Source organism: Gastrolobium bilobum, unplaced genomic scaffold (genome assembly GCF_033153095.1).
Source record: "Gastrolobium bilobum isolate Gb01-03AN ecotype WA unplaced genomic scaffold, APGP_CSIRO_Gbil_v1 utg4315, whole genome shotgun sequence".
NCBI lineage: Eukaryota > Viridiplantae > Streptophyta > Magnoliopsida > Fabales > Fabaceae > Gastrolobium > Gastrolobium bilobum.
In genome coordinates, this window is record NW_026896566.1 from 191,137 (window position 1) to 208,981 (window position 17,845).

Genomic DNA, 17,845 nt, shown 5'->3' on the forward strand with positions numbered 1-17,845 from the left:
ATTTCGTCGAAAGTTTCAAATGAAACATTTTCCTCAAAACAATTTCCATTGAAAATTTCGACGAAACACATTTCTAACAAAAAATTTCGACGGCAAAAAATTTCATTAAAATTCTTTACAGATTTCAAATTTCGGCGAAAGTTTTCGACAGAAATATTTTCGTCATCAAAAAATTTCATCAAAATTCTTTCAGATTTCAAATTTTGGCGAAAGTCTTCGACGGAAACATTTTCGTCAACAAAAAATTTCACGGCAAAAATATCGACGGCAAAAAATTTCATCAAAATTCTTTACAGATTTCAAATTTCGGCGAAAGTTTTCGACGAAAATATTTTCGTCATCAAAAAATTTTGACGGCAAAAAATTTCATCAAAATTCTTTACAGATTTCAAAATTTTGCGAAAGTTTTCGACGGAAACATTTTCGTCATCAAAAAATTTTGACGGCAAAAAAATTCATCAAAATTCTTTACAGATTTCAAATTTTGGCGAAAGTTTTCGATGAAATTTTTTTCGTTATTTTCATCAAAAATTTTAGCGAATCACATTTCCATCGAAAATTTTCAACTAAATATTTTCGTCAAGTTTGTTGATAAAAAAATTCCATCAAAATTTTCAACGAAACACATTTATATAAAAAAATTCCGTAAATTTTTTTGACAAAAAAAACATTTTGACGAAAAAAATATTCTGTCAAAATTCTTTAGAGAATCTAAATTTCGTCGAAAGTTTCAAATGAAACATTTCCCTCGAAATAATTTCCGTCAAAATTTTCGTCAGAACACATTCCCATCGAAATTTTGAACGAAAAACATTCCGTCAAAATTCTTTTTTCGTTTAAAACATTTGATGGAAGAAATCATTTTCGTCAAAACTGTTGACGGAAACTAAATTTCAATAGAAAAAATTTTTTGGTAAAAATTTCGACGAAAAAATAATTTTGTGACGAAATTTTCGTCTTTTGCAACGTAAAAATTTCGACAAAATTTTGTGAGAAAACCAAGTCAAAAACGGGTCAGGTCAGATTTGACCCAGTTCAGAAACCAAGTCAGACCCACTTCAAAAACCAAGTCAGGTCAAATCCAAACTGGTTCTGAACTAGTTCAACAAAATCCAATCCAAGTCAGACCTGACTTGGATCAAATTAAAGCGATTCGGGTCAAAATACCTGACCTATAAAAATCAAGTTTGGTCGAGTCGGACAAAAACCTGACCCGACCTGACCCATGCACAACGCTACTTATTTGTGCCTTCTCTAGTAAATTAAGAATTAAAAAAAAAAAAGAATTATAATCCCAATTCCAATTATATCAAAGTTGAAATCTAGAAAGAATATTCTTGGAAGACCTTTTAGATTGGTTGGTTTTATATTCTTAATATATAAAGGACTAAGGATATGGTGTTTCCATGGGAGATGACCGAAACATTGGGGTGCTGCTCTACCATCAAAACATATATTAACTCTCCACCGTCAAAATAATTGTTGTAGATGTTTTATGTCTTTGTACATTGTATTGGGGTTCTGATTTAATGCAAGCTGATAAAGGGGATTTTAGCCCTTTGTCCTTGATGTAGGAAACTTGCTAATAACAAGTTTCTGAACAAGTAAAAATCATTGTGCCTCCTGTAAATTTTCTTCTGTTATCTTGTATCTCCACGATTAAATTTACAACAATTGGTATCAAGAGCTTCGGTTCTTGTTTTTCTCTCTTTTCTGTGATTCGTGAAATTGCTTCTGCTGCTATCTCTGATCTCCCCTCCCTGTTAAATCTGAAAACGTGTGTCTTTTGCCTGAACTGTTGTTGTTCTTTTTGGGGTAATGTTCTGTTATACCTGTTGGCTGTATTCTCGTCTTTCTTGGATACAATCTTTCTTTTGTTGGCTAGAATCTTGTTTTAGCTGGTTGTACAACATGGGATCTGCACGCGTGGAGGTGGAGAAATACGATGGAAAAGGTGATTTTAATATGTGGAGGAAGAAGATGAAAGCTGTTCTTGTTCATCAGAAATGTGCAAAGGCTCTTGGTGGAGAAAAGGACCTTCCTGTTACTCTTAGCCCTGATGATAGGGGTGTTCGCGGTCTGGATTGGATCGGTTTTGGAAGTAAAACTCATCTGATCCAATCCCTTCGATTTGATCATGTAATCATCCATTCGGTTTAGATTTTTTTTCAAATCCGATCCGATCCAATCCAATTTTTTTCGGTTTGGATTGGATCGGTTTTCGGTTTTTTGAATATCCTAAAATTAGTTTCGTGATTATTGTGCAAATAACATCTTTTGTATATATTGACTTTGTAAAAAAAAAAATTGAAATACAAAAATATCAGTCAACAATACTATAGTTGATGAGAGGTGACTAAGTTTTTTTTTGGGTTTAGTTGATGAGTTAATAGGTCTTGAGTTTAGAAATTTTTGGGCTATGATTGGAGAAAAGACAAGTAAGTAGAGGATAATTAATATATTGGATCGGTTTGGATTGGATCGGTTTTCATCAACCCATCCGAAAACCGATCCAATCCAATTAAAATTTGCGTTTTTCTTTCGGTTTCTGATTTTTCGGTTATCGGTTTATTCGGTTATCGGTTTTTCGGTTCGGTTTTCGCGGTTTGAATCGGTTTGGATCGGTTGATGAACACCCCTACCTGATGAGAAGGCTGATATGCTAGAAATAGCTTACAGTCTTCTTGTTCTTCGCTTGTCTGATAATGTTTTAAGACAAGTTGATGATGAGACCACCCCTGGTGGGGTTTGGCTCAAACTAGAATCTTTATTCATGACCAAATCCCTCTCTAATAAAATTTACCTTAAGGAAAAATTATTTGGCTTTAGGATGGAGTCTGGGAAGTCCCTTGATGACAACCTAGATGAGTTCAAAAAAAATAACAATTAGCCTAGCCAACATAGATGAAAAAATCTCAGATGAAAACCAGGCTATTATTCTTCTCAATGCCTTGCCTGACACCTATAAGGATGTCAAGGCTGCCATCAAGTATGGCAGGGAGTCCTTAGGACTTGAGGATGTGCTAGGTGCTCTAAAGTCAAAGGAAATGGAACTTAATTCAAATAAAAAGGGGGCTGCTGAAGGTCTAAGTGTTAAGGGTAAGCAAGGAAAGAAAGGTCACTTTAATAAAAATAAAAATAAGAATTATAATAATTCTAATAATAACAGTAATAATAATAAGACTCAAAGTAGTAGCAAGGTAACTTGCTGGTAGTGTCATAAAGAAGGGCACGTGAAGAAAAACTGCCCTGATCTTAAAAATAAGAATCAATCCTCTAACTCAAATAAAACTGAGTGTGCCAATGTTTTGAGTGGCTATGATAGTGCTGAGGTGTTGGCACTGTCATGTGACTCTCATGAAGAGGAATGGGTGATGGATTCTGGCTGCACCTTCCACATGACACCTAGGAGAGATTACCTTTGGGGCTATAAACCCCTAGAAGGTGGTAAGGTCCTCATGGGTAATGACCATACCTATGAAGTAACTGGTGTAGGGGCTGTAAAACTTAAATTGGGTGATGGTTCTCTCAAAATCCTAAAGAATGTTAGGCATGTTCCAAACCTTAGAAGAAATCTAATATCTCTTGGGATGTTAGATACTACTGGTTTCTCCTTCAATAGTCAGGGAGGATACCTTAAGGTACTTAAGGGTTCCCTTGTGTCCTTAAAAGGAAAGCTAGTAGATGGTTTGTGCATTTTGGAGGGTGAGGCAGTTACACAAGCCTCATGTGTGGCTTCAAAGAGCCATGATGAGTTTTTCCTTTGGCATAAAAGGTTAGGACATATCAGCAACCAAGGGTTGCAAGAGTTATGTAAGCAAAGATTACTTTCTTTAAAAAATTTCAAAGATCTTAATTTTTGTGAAAACTGTGTTCTAGGAAAATCACATAGATTACCCTTTAACACAACAAGTAGCATGGCTGAAAGTATCCTTGAATACATACACTCTGATTTGTGGGGCTCTCCAAATGTGCCAAACTCTCTTTCTGGCTCTCATTATTTTCTGTCCATGGTTGACTCTTATTCAAGAAGGGTGTGGACCATGTTCCTTAAGCAAAAGGATCAAGCCTTTGAAAGCTTTAAGGAATGGAAAAATCTGGTTGAAAACAAGTCTGGGAAGAAAGTTAAGGTATTGAGAACTGATAATGGCCTGGAATTCTGTAGTAATCAATTTAATGATTATTGCAAATGTAATGGGATTACAAGGCACAGAACATGTGCTAACACACCACAACAAAATGGTGTGGTTGAGAGGATGAATAGGTCAATATTGAATAAGGTCAGATGTATGTTGGCTGAATCTGACCTAAATAAATCTTTTTGGGCAGAAGCTGTTTCTACAGCCTGTTATGTAATTAATAGGTCACCAGCTGCTGCCCTACATTTTAAAACCCCTATGGAGCTGTGGTCAAATAAACCTCCCAGCCTAAATCATTTAAAGCCTTTTGGTTGTCTTGCTTATGTGCACTCTAAGCAAGATAAACTGAGCCCCAGGGCCCTTAAAGCAATCTTTATAGGATACCCTATGGGTGTAAAAGGCTACAAAGTTTGGCTAATTGCTGAAAGGAAATGCATTGTTAGTAGAGATGTCATCTTTGATGAGGTGACTTTCTACAAAGATATTTCAAAGGAGAAAAGTGTAATGCAATCTCCTGATAAAGTTAGGCTGGAGGTGGAGAGATCTGACCTTGCTAGGCAGATCCCTAATCAGCTAGATCCTTTGGAGGATCAAACTGATGATGATGAGCATGGGGGGATGCTCATCAACCCTTAGATGTCCAAGAAGGGACACCACCTGCAGATGATCATGAGGATTCTAATCTCTCTGATTATCTGTTATCTAGAGACAGAACTAGGAGGGTCATTAGACCCCCTAGTAGGTTTTCCCATGCTGATATAATAGCTTTTGCCTTGCAGGTTGCTAGTGAGGTGGATGAAGAAGAACCATCTTCATTTAAAGAGGCCATGGAGATGAGCACAAGAGACCAGTGGCTCATAGCAATGAAGGATTCCAGACCTGGGTTCTTGTGGATAAACCAAAGAGTAAAAAGGTAATTGGTTGCAGGTGGGTATTTAGAAAAAAGCCTGTTGTCCCTGGTTTAGAGGAGGCCAGGTACAAGGCTAGAGTTGTAGCTAAAGGCTACTCTCAAGTAGAGGGTATAGACTATAATGAAATCTTTTCTCCGGTTGTTAAGCACACATCAATTAGGATTATATTGTCTGTTGTTGCCATGTTTGATTTAGAACTAGAACAACTAGATGTTAAAACTGCCTTTTTGCATGGAAATTTGGATGAACTAATTTTTATGGAACAACCTGAAGGTTTCATAAAGAAAGGTTCTGAAAATAAAGTCTGTTTGCTTAAGAAGTCACTATATGGTCTTAAGCAATCTCCTAGACAATGGTATAGGAGATTTGATGATTTTGTAATATCACATGGTTTTATTAGAAGTAAATATGATCACTGTGTATATTACAAAGCTGTCAATGATGACTGTTATGTGTATTTGCTCATATATGTTGATGATATGTTGATAGCTTCTAGGAACATAAAAGAAATTTGTAAAATTAAAGAGATGTTAAAGGGGGAGTTTGATATGAAACTCCTAGGTCCAGCCAAGAGAATTCTAGGCATGGACATTCATAGGGAAAGGAAGGATAAGTCATTATCCCTCTCACAGTCCCACTATGTAAAGAAAATTATAAAATTCTTCTCTTTGGAATTAGCCAGATGTGTTAATGTTCCTTTGGGTGCACATTTCAAGTTGAAATCTGTTGTTAATAACTTGTCTGCTGAAGAAGCTAAATATATGAGCAAAGTTCCTTATTCTAATGCAATAGGTAGCTTGATGTATGCCATGATAGGAACTAGGCCTGACATTGCATATGGTGTGAGTGTGGTCAGTAGGTTCATGAGTAAACCAAATAGAGATAATTGGAATGCTGTCAAATGGTTATTTAGATACTTGAATGGTACTTCTGATTTTTGTTTGCATTACTCTGCAAATAACTCTAATGAATTTGTTGTTAAGGGTTATTGTGATGCAGATTATGCTGCAGACTTGGACAAGAGGAGGTCTCTCACTGGTTATGTCTTTACGGTTGGAGGTAATGTTGTAAGCTGGAAATCCAACTTGCAACATATTGTAGCACTCTCAACTACATAATCTGAATATATTGCTTTAACCGAGGCTGTCAAAGAGGCTCTCTGGCTCAAGGGCATCACTTCTGAGTTGGGTTTTGGTAAGGCTCAACCTGAGGTAATGTGTGATTCTCAAAGTGCCATCCACCTATCTAAAAATAATGCATATCATGAAAGGACCAAGCATATAGATGTTAGGTTGCATTTTGTTAGAGATGTTGTATCTAATGATCTTGTTAAAATTGAAAAGATTTCCACTGATGTGAATCCTGCTGACATATTTACGAAGACTGTTCCATGTAGCAAATTTAGGGAAGCTCTAGATTTGTTACATATTGGTAGCTAGTTGCATCTGTAGGCATGCATGACATTGGGTTAAGATCCCAAACCACTTTACACTTGCATTATTTCGTGATTTTAGGAATAAGGTGGAGTTTGTGGACTTCATTGGTATTCCTAAAATAGGGGTTATTTGGGTAATTTTTTAATGGTCTTTTGCGTTTTGCTCCTTTGGTGTCGTTTGCGTTTTATTACTTCAGCTTTGTGTATTGAATATATATATAAAACCGATCTTCCTTTAACCATTATGTGATCTACCCGATTTATATCTCTCTCTCTTCGTCTTTCTCTCTCGTTCAAAAGGCACTCTGAAACCCTATCATAGGGTTTGCTAATTTCATCAAGAAATCACCCCTTCGGTTTGGTTAATCTTGTGATTACCTGTGTGCTTCTTCTTCTCCTTGTGTGCACCTCTGTTTTCTCGTTCTCTTTTGCAGGATTGATTGAAGATCAAGATCAGGAGCGGCTGGGTTGTTCGCTTGGGACTTGGTGACTTCAATCCAAGATCATAGAAGCTCACTGGTTCAGCTGGTGCATTGGTATCTGATACTTTGTGTGATATTGCATGCTACTGTGTGTTTTCTTTTCGTTCTTGTAATCTGATGCATGTCTAGATCTCTTAGGTGTTGTTCTTTAGAGTGTTGCTTTTGATTCTGAGTTGTAAATGTTTTATGTCTTTATACATTGTATTGGGGTTCTGATTTAATGCAAGTTGATAAAGGGGATTTTAGCCCTTTGTCCTTGATGTAGGAAACTTGCTAATAACAAGTTTCTGAACAAGTAAAAATTATTGTGCCTCCTGTAAATTTTCTTCTGTTATCTTGTATCTCCACGATTAAATTTACAACAATAATAATAATGTAAAATCACAAATGATAAATAACTTTACTCATATTAATTCAATATCAAAATAATTTAATGAAGAAATTTTTTTTTAGTAATTGTAATTTTTCATGAAAGCTCATAATCATATTATCTGTTGTTAGATTACATGGTCAATGTGCTTTTTCTGAACAGCATCAAGAATAAGTTTGAGTGACTCTTCTAAATCATCACAAAGGAGATACGGATCCGGAATGACACTTGGGTCCACCGAAAGAGAAATGGTCATCTTATTAGCATAACTTTGGAAATGGATGGTCAGTGCCTGCAAAAGAAATTAAAAGGGTGCGCATTAATAATGACCTCTGCTAATAAGGTTAACTTCCATAATTTTTTTACCCTCAGATCTTTAGTTATTTAGTAAATTAGATCATGCATGGTGGTAGTAATGATTGTGAATAATTCAACACTCACGTGTGGGTGTCCATACACACTAGGAGCAATGTATGCCACAGGATGACCATAGAAGCTGACTTCTTCCACGGGACCAAGCACGTTAGAGAAGGCCAAAGTAGTGTTGAAGAGAACTCTTCGTGTTATGGCAGCAGTGACCTGCAGGCAAGTCCTATGTGTAAATTTTTTTTATAAATAATGCAAAATACAAGAGCTAATGCCAGCTACTCTAATCGATGTAGATTTCTTCAGAGTAGTTTAACATGTTTTTGGTCGTGAATCAAATATTGTTTTATTTTACTAAGAAGATTAAGTTTTCCAAAGAAGGTCATGTCAATGTGTACCTTGACTCCAAATAAATTGAGTACCAATTTTGCACAAGCATAAGAGCAAATGGCTTCCAATGAGTGCTTCTTCCGGTCGATTGTGGCCTTAGCTTGACGAACATCATCCAATGGATCCTCATTTAAAGCAATGGAAAAAGGGAGCATGATGTATCCCATCCAATTACCCCATATGGCTTTTGATTTCTCAGCCATCATATCTGCTAGATCCTAATCAACATAGTGTTTGAGGTAATTAATCACAGGCAGTGATTCATTACTTAGAACTTACTTTTTAATCATGAGAAAGAAAAAAGGCAGAGGACTATGCAACTACTTGCGAAATATTTTGCAGATTTTCAAACGTGAAATGACAGAGTAGTATATCAAAATGGAACCACCAAATTTGTACTAAGGAACATAATTTTCTAATGAGAAATAAATACTTCACAACACATTGGCATTGAGTTATGAAAGACTCTTCATAATGTCAGTACTTAAACTATTATTCATATATATATTATCAAGTATATTAGCTATATGGAGAAAACCATTTGTTTTGAAGATGTAGTTTCTATATCTTAGATATATAAGAAAAGAGGTCTCAATTAATTAGAATGTTAATTTGGAAACCAAATTCACCTGGATTCCAGCAACTGGTCTAATGTTAACAAGAATTGCTGCCCTAAGGCGAATGTTCTTGAGGACACTAATTGGACTCTGCTCTGCAGCACCACCATTTTCATCCGCACGTGCTTGGAGGACATCATGGGTAACAAAGAGTTAGTGAAAAATGATTGGTTCGTGTTCTTCTTCTTATTTTATGTATAAATTATTTACAACATTACGGTAGTTTTAGTAAATAATAGTGTATACAGGTTCGAGAGAGCTGAATTACTATAAATATAGAAGCTTACCGTATTCCCGATTCAAATAGCGAGTGAGACCAGCTTGTGTTACCCCCAACAAAACATCATTGACGGTCTAATTATCGACATACAACAGAAAAACATTAGTCAAAACACCATATTTTATAATCAAAACATTAATCCAAGGTTGCACATATACAGAATGTTCTTATTACTTTCATAGTCAATAGATAAAGTAATTATTAATATTTGTATTTTCATTTCTATTAGTTGTTATTTCTTTATTTCTTTTTCTGTTTTGTAACTGCCTTGCTGGCTCATGCATGTGGCTGAGCACCTTTTTAGCATTCTGTTAGCTTTTCCTTTGCTGATATAAACTACCTCTTGTACGTCCTTTCTTTTTCAATAAAAGATGAATATTCAGTTTTCCTTTCATAGTCTTTTTCTTCCTGTTAACTAATATGGTATCAAGAGCTTTCGTGTAGCCCTTGCCTTTTCCATGGCTCGTGGCAACACTACCGCTGCTCGTCCCTCGGATTCTTCTTCTGGTCAGTCTCCTTCCATGGAGGACACTACCAGTCCTTATTCCTTACAGGGAGGGGACCACCCTGGTCTGATCCTTGTGGTCACACCCCTTTCTGGTTCCAACTACAATTCTTGGAATCGTGCCATGCTTTTGGCCCTTACTGCCAAGAACAAGTTAATTTTTGTTGATGGTTCCTTACCTCGACCACCTTCTTCAGATCTCCTTTTTTCTTCATGGAATCGATGTAATTCCATGGTCATCTCCGGGATTTTAAACTCTGTCTCTAAGGATATCTCTGAGAGTCTTCTCTATTTTTCTAATGCTTTTGAGGTCTGGACTGATTTAAAAACTCGCTTTGCTCAGGCCAATGGTCCTCGGATTTTTCAGCTTAAGCAACACATTTCATCTCTGTGTCAAGGTTCTCTTGACATTAATAGCTACTATGGCAAGTTAAAGGTCCTCTGGGATGAACTTCAGGAATACCTTCCTCTCCCCCATTGTGCTTGTGGTGCTCTTCGCGACATGAACAATCGCCGGGACCAGGATCATGTTCTTCAGTTTCTGATTGGGCTTAATGACTCCTTCTCCGCTGCTCGCGCCCAGATTCTCTTGATCGACCCTTTGCCATCTCTTGCCAAGGTCTTTTCCATGGTCATTCAGGAAGAGCGTCAACGACAGATCTCCGTTTCTTCTGCTGCACCGCCTGCTCCTGACACTCCGTTCTTGGGTTCTATTGCTTCTGCTTCTTCTTCACCGGCGGCCATGGCGGTTTCGACTCAGCGTCGCCAACGTCCTCTGTGCACATACTGCAACCTTTCTGGCCACACAAGGGACAAATGTTTTAAGCTTCATGGGTTCCCTCCTGGTTACAAGCCCAGGAACCCAAAGCCCAGTTATATCCCACATTCATCGCCGGCCCATTTCCCTCATACACCACAAGCCCATTTCCCTCATACACCACAATCCCAATTATATCCTACTCCTCAGGCACTTTTTACCCATTCGGTGGCCCCTCACCCAAATCTCCCAAAATCTTATCCTATCACCAACCCTGTTACCTCATCCACCGACACACCTCTAGCCTTTACCCCCACTCAATATAACCAGCTGATTTCCCTTATCCACCGGAGTTCTGTTGTCCCCTCCGTCGCTCCTTCCGTCGTCGAGTCCTCCGCCTCTCCTTCGGTGGCTCCTTCGGTTGCTAGCTCCAATGGTAACTCTTCTCTTTCTTTTCCCCGTTCTTGTTGGGTCTTAGATACTGGTGCCACGCACCACGTTTGCGTGAGCACTGATCTTTTTGTTTCTTTTTCACCTTCGACCTCTTTGGTCACTTTTCCAAATGGTTCTTCGGATGCTGTCTCAGCTATTGGCACTGTCCCTCTCACTGCTTCCCTCTCTCTTTTAAACGTTCTGTGTGTTTCTTCCTTTTTATTTAACTTACTTTCCATTCCTTCTCTAACCCGTGATTCCTCTATCATGGCTAATTTCTGTGATTCTTGTTGTTTTCTTCAGGACCGTGTTACGGCCAAGCTGATTGGGATTGCTAAGAGATGTGGTGACCTTTACATTCTCGATTGCAATTTTCTTTTTCCCCAAACAGATGTTTCCCCCTCCCCTTGTTTTTCTGTTGTTAATTTTCCCCCTCCCCTATGTTCTTCAACTTCTGTTAAGGACCCTGTTTTATGGCATTCTCGCTTGGGTCATTTATCTGTTGCTGTTTTAAATTCAATGAAAGATGTTTTGGGTTTTTCTGGTGTTTTACCTGCTTCTCATCACTGTGCTGTGTGTCCCTTAGCCAAACAGAAACGCCTTCCCTTTCTGTTAGACCCCAAGCTCTCTGCCTCTCCCTTCATGCTTGTGCATTGTGACATTTGGGGTCCCTTCAACACTCACTCTGTTGAAGGTTCTAGGTATTTTTTAACCTTAGTTGATGATTCAACTAGGTTTACCTGGATTTATTTCCTTCGAAGGAAATCTGATTTTTCTTCAATTTTTCCATCATTTTATACTCTTATTCTTACTCAGTATGGTCTTCCCATTAAATCCATCAGGTGTGACAATGCTCCTGAGTTTCTTTTGCCTTCTTTTTATTCTTCCAAAGGCATTCAAATCTTTCATTCCTGTGTTGACCGTCCCCAGCAGAACTCTGTGGTTGAACGAAAGCATCAGCACCTTCTTAATGTTGCTCGCTCCTTACATTTCCAGTCGAAAATTCCTCTGCAATATTGGCAGGACTGTGTTCTTACAGCTGCTTACCTCATAAACAGGACCCCCTCTCCTTTACTTTCTTCTCACTCCCCATTTGAACTACTTTGCCACAAACAACCATCCTATCACCACCTCCGTGTTTTTGGCTGTCTCTGCTATGGCTCTACACTTCCCAAACATAGACATAAATTCTCTCCCCGTGCCTTACCGGCTGTTTTTCTTGGTTATCCCCCTGGGTATACTACAAACTCCTTGACCTTCAATCCAACTCCACCTTTATTTCCCGTGATGTTACCTTTTTTGAAACAATTTTTCCTTTCAAAATTAGTTCCCCTTTGACTCCTTTACCTGCTGATTTTTTTCATTTACCTGCTTCTTCTTCTGCAGCCCCTCCTATCCCTGTTTCTGCCCCTCCCTCCTTAAGGCCTCACCGTAACCGCACTGCCCCTGTCCGTCTTGATGACTATATTTGTTCCACCTCTACCTGCCATCCTATATCTAGTTCTGTTTCATACCATAGGCTGTCTCCTTCACACACAGCCTTGGTTAATTCCATTTCTGGTCATTATGAGCCTTCCTCTTACTCTGATGCTTCTCAGTTACCCGAATGGCAGTCTGCTATGGCATCTGAGTTATTGGCTCTTGAACAAAACAAAACTTGGTCGGTTGTTTCTCTACCTCCTGGTATGAATGCTGTTGGTTGCCGTTGGGTCTACAAAGTAAAATATAATTCGGATGGTTCCTTAGAGAGGTATAAAGCCCGCTTGGTGGCTAAGGGATTTACCCAGCAAGAAGGTGTGGATTTCATGGACACTTTCTCCCCTGTTGCAAAATTGACTACTGTAAGGGTCATCCTTGCTCTTGCTGCCTCTTATAATTGGACTCTTGTCCAGCTTGACGTTAATAATGCGTTTCTTCACGGAGACTTGCTTGAGGAGGTTTACATGCACCTCCCTCCTGGTTATTCTTCCAAGCTCTCTTCTCTTCCTCCAAATGCTGTATGTCGTCTGCACAAATCATTATATGGTCTTCGGCAGGCATCCCGACAATGGTTTGCCAAGTTCTCCTCTACCTTGCTGCATCTTGGTTTTACTCAGTCTCAATCTGACCATTCTTTGTTTACTCATTCTACAAAGACTTCATTTACTGTTATTTTAGTGTATGTTGATGATATAATTGTTGCTTCTAACAATCCCATTGAGGTGCAACAGGTTACTACCCTTTTACACAGCAGGTTCAAATTAAAAAATCTGGGCTGTTTGAAATACTTCTTGGGTCTTGAAGTTGCTCGTAATGCTAAGGGCATCTCAGTTTGTCAACGCCACTATGCCTTACAGATTTTAAAAGATTCTGGTCTCATGGGCTGCAAACCGAGGAGTACTCCCATGGACGCTGGTTTAAAGCTCTCTCTTAATACTGGTGAGCTTTTGCCTGATCCCTTTATCTACCGCCGGCTGATTGGACGTCTACTTTACCTCACCATCATAAGGCCGGATCTTTCCTATGCTGTTAATCATCTCAGTCAATTTATGGCTTCTCCGCGGCTGCCTCATCTTCAAGCAGCTCACCGCTTACTTGGGTACTTAAAGCACACTGCTGGCCAAGGCCTTTTCTTCTCCTCTTCTTCTCCTATGCAACTCAATGCATTTTGTGACTCTGATTGGGCTTCTTGCCCGGATAGCCGTCGATCCATCTCTGGTTTTTGTATTTTCATTGGCGATTCTCTCATCTCTTGGAAGTCTAAGAAGCAATCTACTGTGTCTCGATCTTCCACAGAGGCAGAATATCGTGCCATGGCTAATGTCACTTGTGAGTTATTGTGGCTGTTTTCTCTATTTCGGGATCTCCATATTCTTCATCCAGGACTTGCACATCTGTTTTGTGACAACATCTCTGCTCTTCATCTTGCTGCCAATCCGGTTTTCCATGAGCGCACGAAGCACAATGAGATTGATTGTCACCTTGTTCGGGAGCACATCCTTAAGGGTCGTTTGAAGACATTCCCAGTACCTTCCTCCAAACAATTGGCTGATCTGTTTACTAAAGCTCTCTACCCTTCTCAGTTTGCTGTTTTGTTGTCCAAGATGGGAGTATTAAACATATACTCTCCATCTTGAGGGGGCTATTAATATTTGTATTTTCATTTCTATTAGTTGTTATTTCTTTATTTCTTTTTCTGTTTTGTAACTGCCTTGCTGGCTCATGCATGTGGCTGAGCACCTTTTTAGCATTCTGTTAGCTTTTCCTTTGCTGATATAAACTACCTCTTGTACGTCCTTTCTTTTTCAATAAAAGATGAATATTCAGTTTTCCTTTCATAGTCTTTTTCTTCCTGTTAACTAATAGTAATTCTAAACTCGTTCTTATTATCAAAATGGTGCGCGCGTGAACAAAGCAGAATTGAATGTTCTGTGTTATTTCATTCTTTGTAGTTTCATTTTTTCCAATAAACTACTAATGTGTTAAGCTACACACAAGTTAGAATGACACTGAGTCCAAAATTTCACGGATCCTTTCACTACTTATATATACTTCACTTAATTCATTATCAACTAAGGTAAGACTTCAAATGTAGCAAAAATACAATAATTAAAACTCATATGTTACCGTTTTCATTTCTTTCTTCACGAGCTTGATATCATCCATACTAACAGTTCGGTACACGAACCGCTTGGTATTGAGCTCAACCCCTGGTGCACCTTTCAGAGGAGTGTGGGTGTCTTTGATAAAAAGAATGGTCAAAACAAATAGCACCATGTCCACCACAGTGTGCCAAATCAGACCGAGCCACCACCAAACAGCCAAGAAGAGCCACCAGAATGAGCTTGAACGATGGTGTGAGCTAGCTCTCTTCTGGGTTGGAACCGTTGGCAACGCATTTGGGTCAGAGGTTTTGCGAGTAGCAGCAAGGAGAAGTGACATGAGGGAAGCACCATCCCCCATGGAATGGTGGATACGAAAAATGGCAACAGCTTCTGCATCTGAAGTTTTGATGTTGAGGAGATGCAGCTCCCACAGTGGCTTGGACAGGTCCAGTGGAGTTTTTGTTACATTGGAGATATAGTCTTCAATAAATCTATCTGGGAACTCTATTTTGGAATCTATTTCAGGAACTATGACATGGTTGTCTAAGTCAACTGTAGTTTGGGTCCATCTAGTTTTCCTTCCCTTCTTAACCTGAAGAAGATCCAAAGTAAATTCACATATTACATCAACAACGTTATAATATAAAAAGGATATAAACATTAAAAAGCCCAACTTGTTATGCAGCAGCCGTAGATTGATAATATGATTGAAAACGGTGGCATTTCAATAAATAATTTAAAAATTTAAACTTCAAAAAGTTTAATGCTTATTTTTTTGAAAGAAGGATATTCTTACTACTAAAATTTTCTACTACTAACTTACTACTTATCTAATCACCATTGAATCAAAAGAGAGAATGAAAAAAAAAAAAAATGTTAATCCAATAATGATTTGATAAGTAATAAGTTGGTAATAGAAGATTTTAGTAGTAAGAATATCTTTCTCAATTTTTTTGTTGTTGGCTTACAAGTTTTTTATAAAGTTAGGGAGGATTAGAGGAAAATATCGTTTTCAATAAGTCATCGTTATGGAAGTTGACGCTGACACGTGGTAAGGTGGATCTTTTCAAAGGATTAGAGCAGTCATTTATTGACTTTGATTTTCAATATCGAATTCCCTATTTTAAGGGAAGGTGAATAAAGTAATCTATCCTATTAATATTAGGATTTGCTTTTTCGCGATAAATGATGTGTACTAAGTTTAATATGATATTATTTTGGACAAAAATTATAATATTTTTATAAATTTAATTTATTTTAAGGTTATTATAATCTTTATAATTACAATTTTTTAATCTTTCAATCCCAAAATAATTTCGTTTTAAAAATAAATGCAAATAATTTATCTGTATTAACTGTATTTTTCTCGTAATATTATTATTATTAAAAAAGACAGAATATAACGTGTAAAACAAAAAAACTTTATACCCAAGAAGAGCATAGGAAAAAGAAGAAGAAATGCTTAAATTCAGGAATTATATGTCATATATACAAGCAAATATGTTTGATATTTATGTATTATTTTTTAACCCTTTTTGAATTAAAAATTACACATTTAAATATTCTCTTTTATCTTCACTTTCACAATTAAGAAAGCGTTAAAATATGTAAATGTCTAGATTTCTAGAGACGAAGTTATCTCGAGTGAACTCAAAACGACGTTGTTTTAAAGCAGAAATCAAGATGTTTTTGTAATTATAATATATTGTAGAGTTATATTAGTCTTATTATTATAATTTTTTAATCTTATAACCCAAAACGACATCATTTTGAATTCATTAAAAATAACTTTATCTCGAGTGATGGGAGAAATACTTTTTTTCATTTCTTAATGTGCCAAATGCCAATAACACCACCCTGCCCAAAAAGGCAGAAGAGGAGAAAGTCAAAACCACATTCAAGAAGCTGCAGAATAGTGTTACGGGGAGTCTAAGCTATCTTATATGTTATAAATCTACTCTAACAAAATAATCCTAATTTTCAAAAACATTTTTAAAATTATGTATAGGTATAGACTTCGAACAAAGGGGTAGTAGGATAGAGCCACTTACCAGCTTACTGGTGAACCTTGGATGCTTAAGCAGAGTTTGACATAAACCTCGTTTAATGACCTGAGGATTGATGCTTGTCTTGCAACCCATGATGGCAATCACATAACAGTTAAAGGATGGCGCATTGAACAGCTGCGCCGCCGGACTCAGCCGTTCATCTCCTATTGATGCCATATGCACACGTGCTTATCCTTCTTCACCTTCCGCCACAGATTATATATGTATATATATATATATATGAATGATGAATGTAATCAAAATAGCGAAATTAAAAATTAGTCAGAGGATATGGGGATTGTTAATAAGTTTATTTGAAACGTGGGAGGGTCAAGGGTGTGTCCAAGATTGGGAAGGGAACGGAGTAATAGACATGTTTGGCGCTCTGCCTAAATAGGTGGAAGACATAAATAGTTAGGTTTACTTTAATTTAATATCATGTCGTTCACAACCATATATATATTATTATTATATAAATTGAAAGAGAGAGAGAGAGAGAGAGATGAGAAGATTGAATTGAAGTAAAAAACGACGAGATGTTTACTGTTGATACACAACCACCTGCAGCAACCTTTGTCAGGATCAGTAACGAGATGTAGTGATGGGAGGAACTGAACCATGGATGAAAGTGAAAATTCACTTCAAGCTCTGTGATGAAATTGACATGGATCTGTCTCTGATCTCTTCAGTATGATGTTTTTTGTCAGAAAATTGGAGAGTTACCTCCATCTGACACAAAAGAGAGCTAACATGTTTGACCAATCTCACAAACCATTCTGATTTAATATTTCGAGCACGCATGCCCCTGTAATATTAATACTACTCTGGCCTCTCGCCATATGCTTGCAGAGGAGACACGCACATAAAAAAAGCATTTAAATATCCCAATTCTGATCAATCAAAGGTAGCTCGGTTGCCGTGAAATTGAGGAGTTGAGAGTAACAATATGTATTTTATCTTTCCCGGTACCATCCGCCCCAAATTGAACTAGTATTGCAACGATAAACTGATTGAAAAAAATTTCAATTGTGTCTTCTTCTTTCTTTTCTTTTTTATAATTTTTTTTGGTAAATATAATTTTTATTTTTAACCATCACATACTCTTTTTTTTTTTTTTTTGAGTTACCCAACCCTAATTATCTATTTGAGACGAGTTGGTTCCCTCCGGTATCCCCACGAGCTTCGACTCTTTGAGCGGCTATGGGACTAATCCGGAGTGCGGGGGAACAGTGATGGCTAAAGGTTCAGCCCCCTCCCCAAGAATGCATTCAGCGGGAATCGAACACATATCCAACCCCACTAACTCAGCGCCAAATTAGCAACTGAGTTGCACCCATTGGGTAACCATCACATACTATACATACTAATATATATTTTTTTGTTGAAAATACATACTAATATTATTTTAAGACTAATCGACAGAATCATTTTACAGATGGGAAATTGGCTATTCTGTTTTTTTTTTCTTACAACTATTTTATAAAATAGTTAATAAAAAAGGTGTTTTATGTGTTTTTTTTTTTAAAGTT

At 37.5% G+C, this 17,845-nt stretch overlaps 2 protein-coding genes across 5 annotated transcripts in view; one reads left to right on the plus strand and one right to left on the minus strand.

Annotated features, from left to right (window-relative positions):
- LOC133300595 (probable pectinesterase/pectinesterase inhibitor 61) overlaps positions 1 to 17,845 on the plus strand; it is a 63,115-nt gene that overhangs the window by 22,509 nt on the left and 22,761 nt on the right. The window lies entirely within an intron of this gene.
- Positions 7,465 to 16,493, minus strand: LOC133300608 (wax ester synthase/diacylglycerol acyltransferase 11). 4 transcript variants are annotated; one of them, XM_061500189.1, is made up of 8 exons: positions 16,316 to 16,493; positions 15,900 to 15,907; positions 14,291 to 14,860; positions 8,998 to 9,064; positions 8,723 to 8,835; positions 8,102 to 8,311; positions 7,779 to 7,916; positions 7,465 to 7,629 (listed from the first exon to the last, which is right to left on the minus strand). In XM_061500189.1, exons 1-8 carry the CDS (start codon positions 16,491 to 16,493, stop codon positions 7,465 to 7,467), a joined length of 1,449 nt encoding a protein of 482 aa, XP_061356173.1. The 4 variants fall into 4 exon arrangements, with proteins under 4 accessions (XP_061356173.1, XP_061356174.1, XP_061356171.1 ...); XM_061500190.1 differs by lacking the exon at positions 15,900 to 15,907 and having other exon boundaries at positions 8,723 to 8,805; positions 14,291 to 14,868; positions 16,325 to 16,493; XM_061500187.1 differs by lacking the exon at positions 15,900 to 15,907 and having other exon boundaries at positions 16,320 to 16,493.

Excerpts from the sequence above, each read along its gene's own strand:
- LOC133300608 (XM_061500189.1), bottom strand. The coding sequence starts at position 16,493 with ATGGCATCAATAGGAGATGAACGGCTGAGTCCGGCGGCGCAGCTGTTC. Across the intron at positions 9,065-14,290 it reads TGAAGAAAGAAATGAAAACG|ACCGTCAATGATGTTTTGTT; the intron begins GTAACATATGAG and ends GTCGATAATTAG. Across the intron at positions 8,836-8,997 it reads CTATTTGAATCGGGAATACG|CACGTGCGGATGAAAATGGT; the intron begins GTAAGCTTCTAT and ends ATGTCCTCCAAG.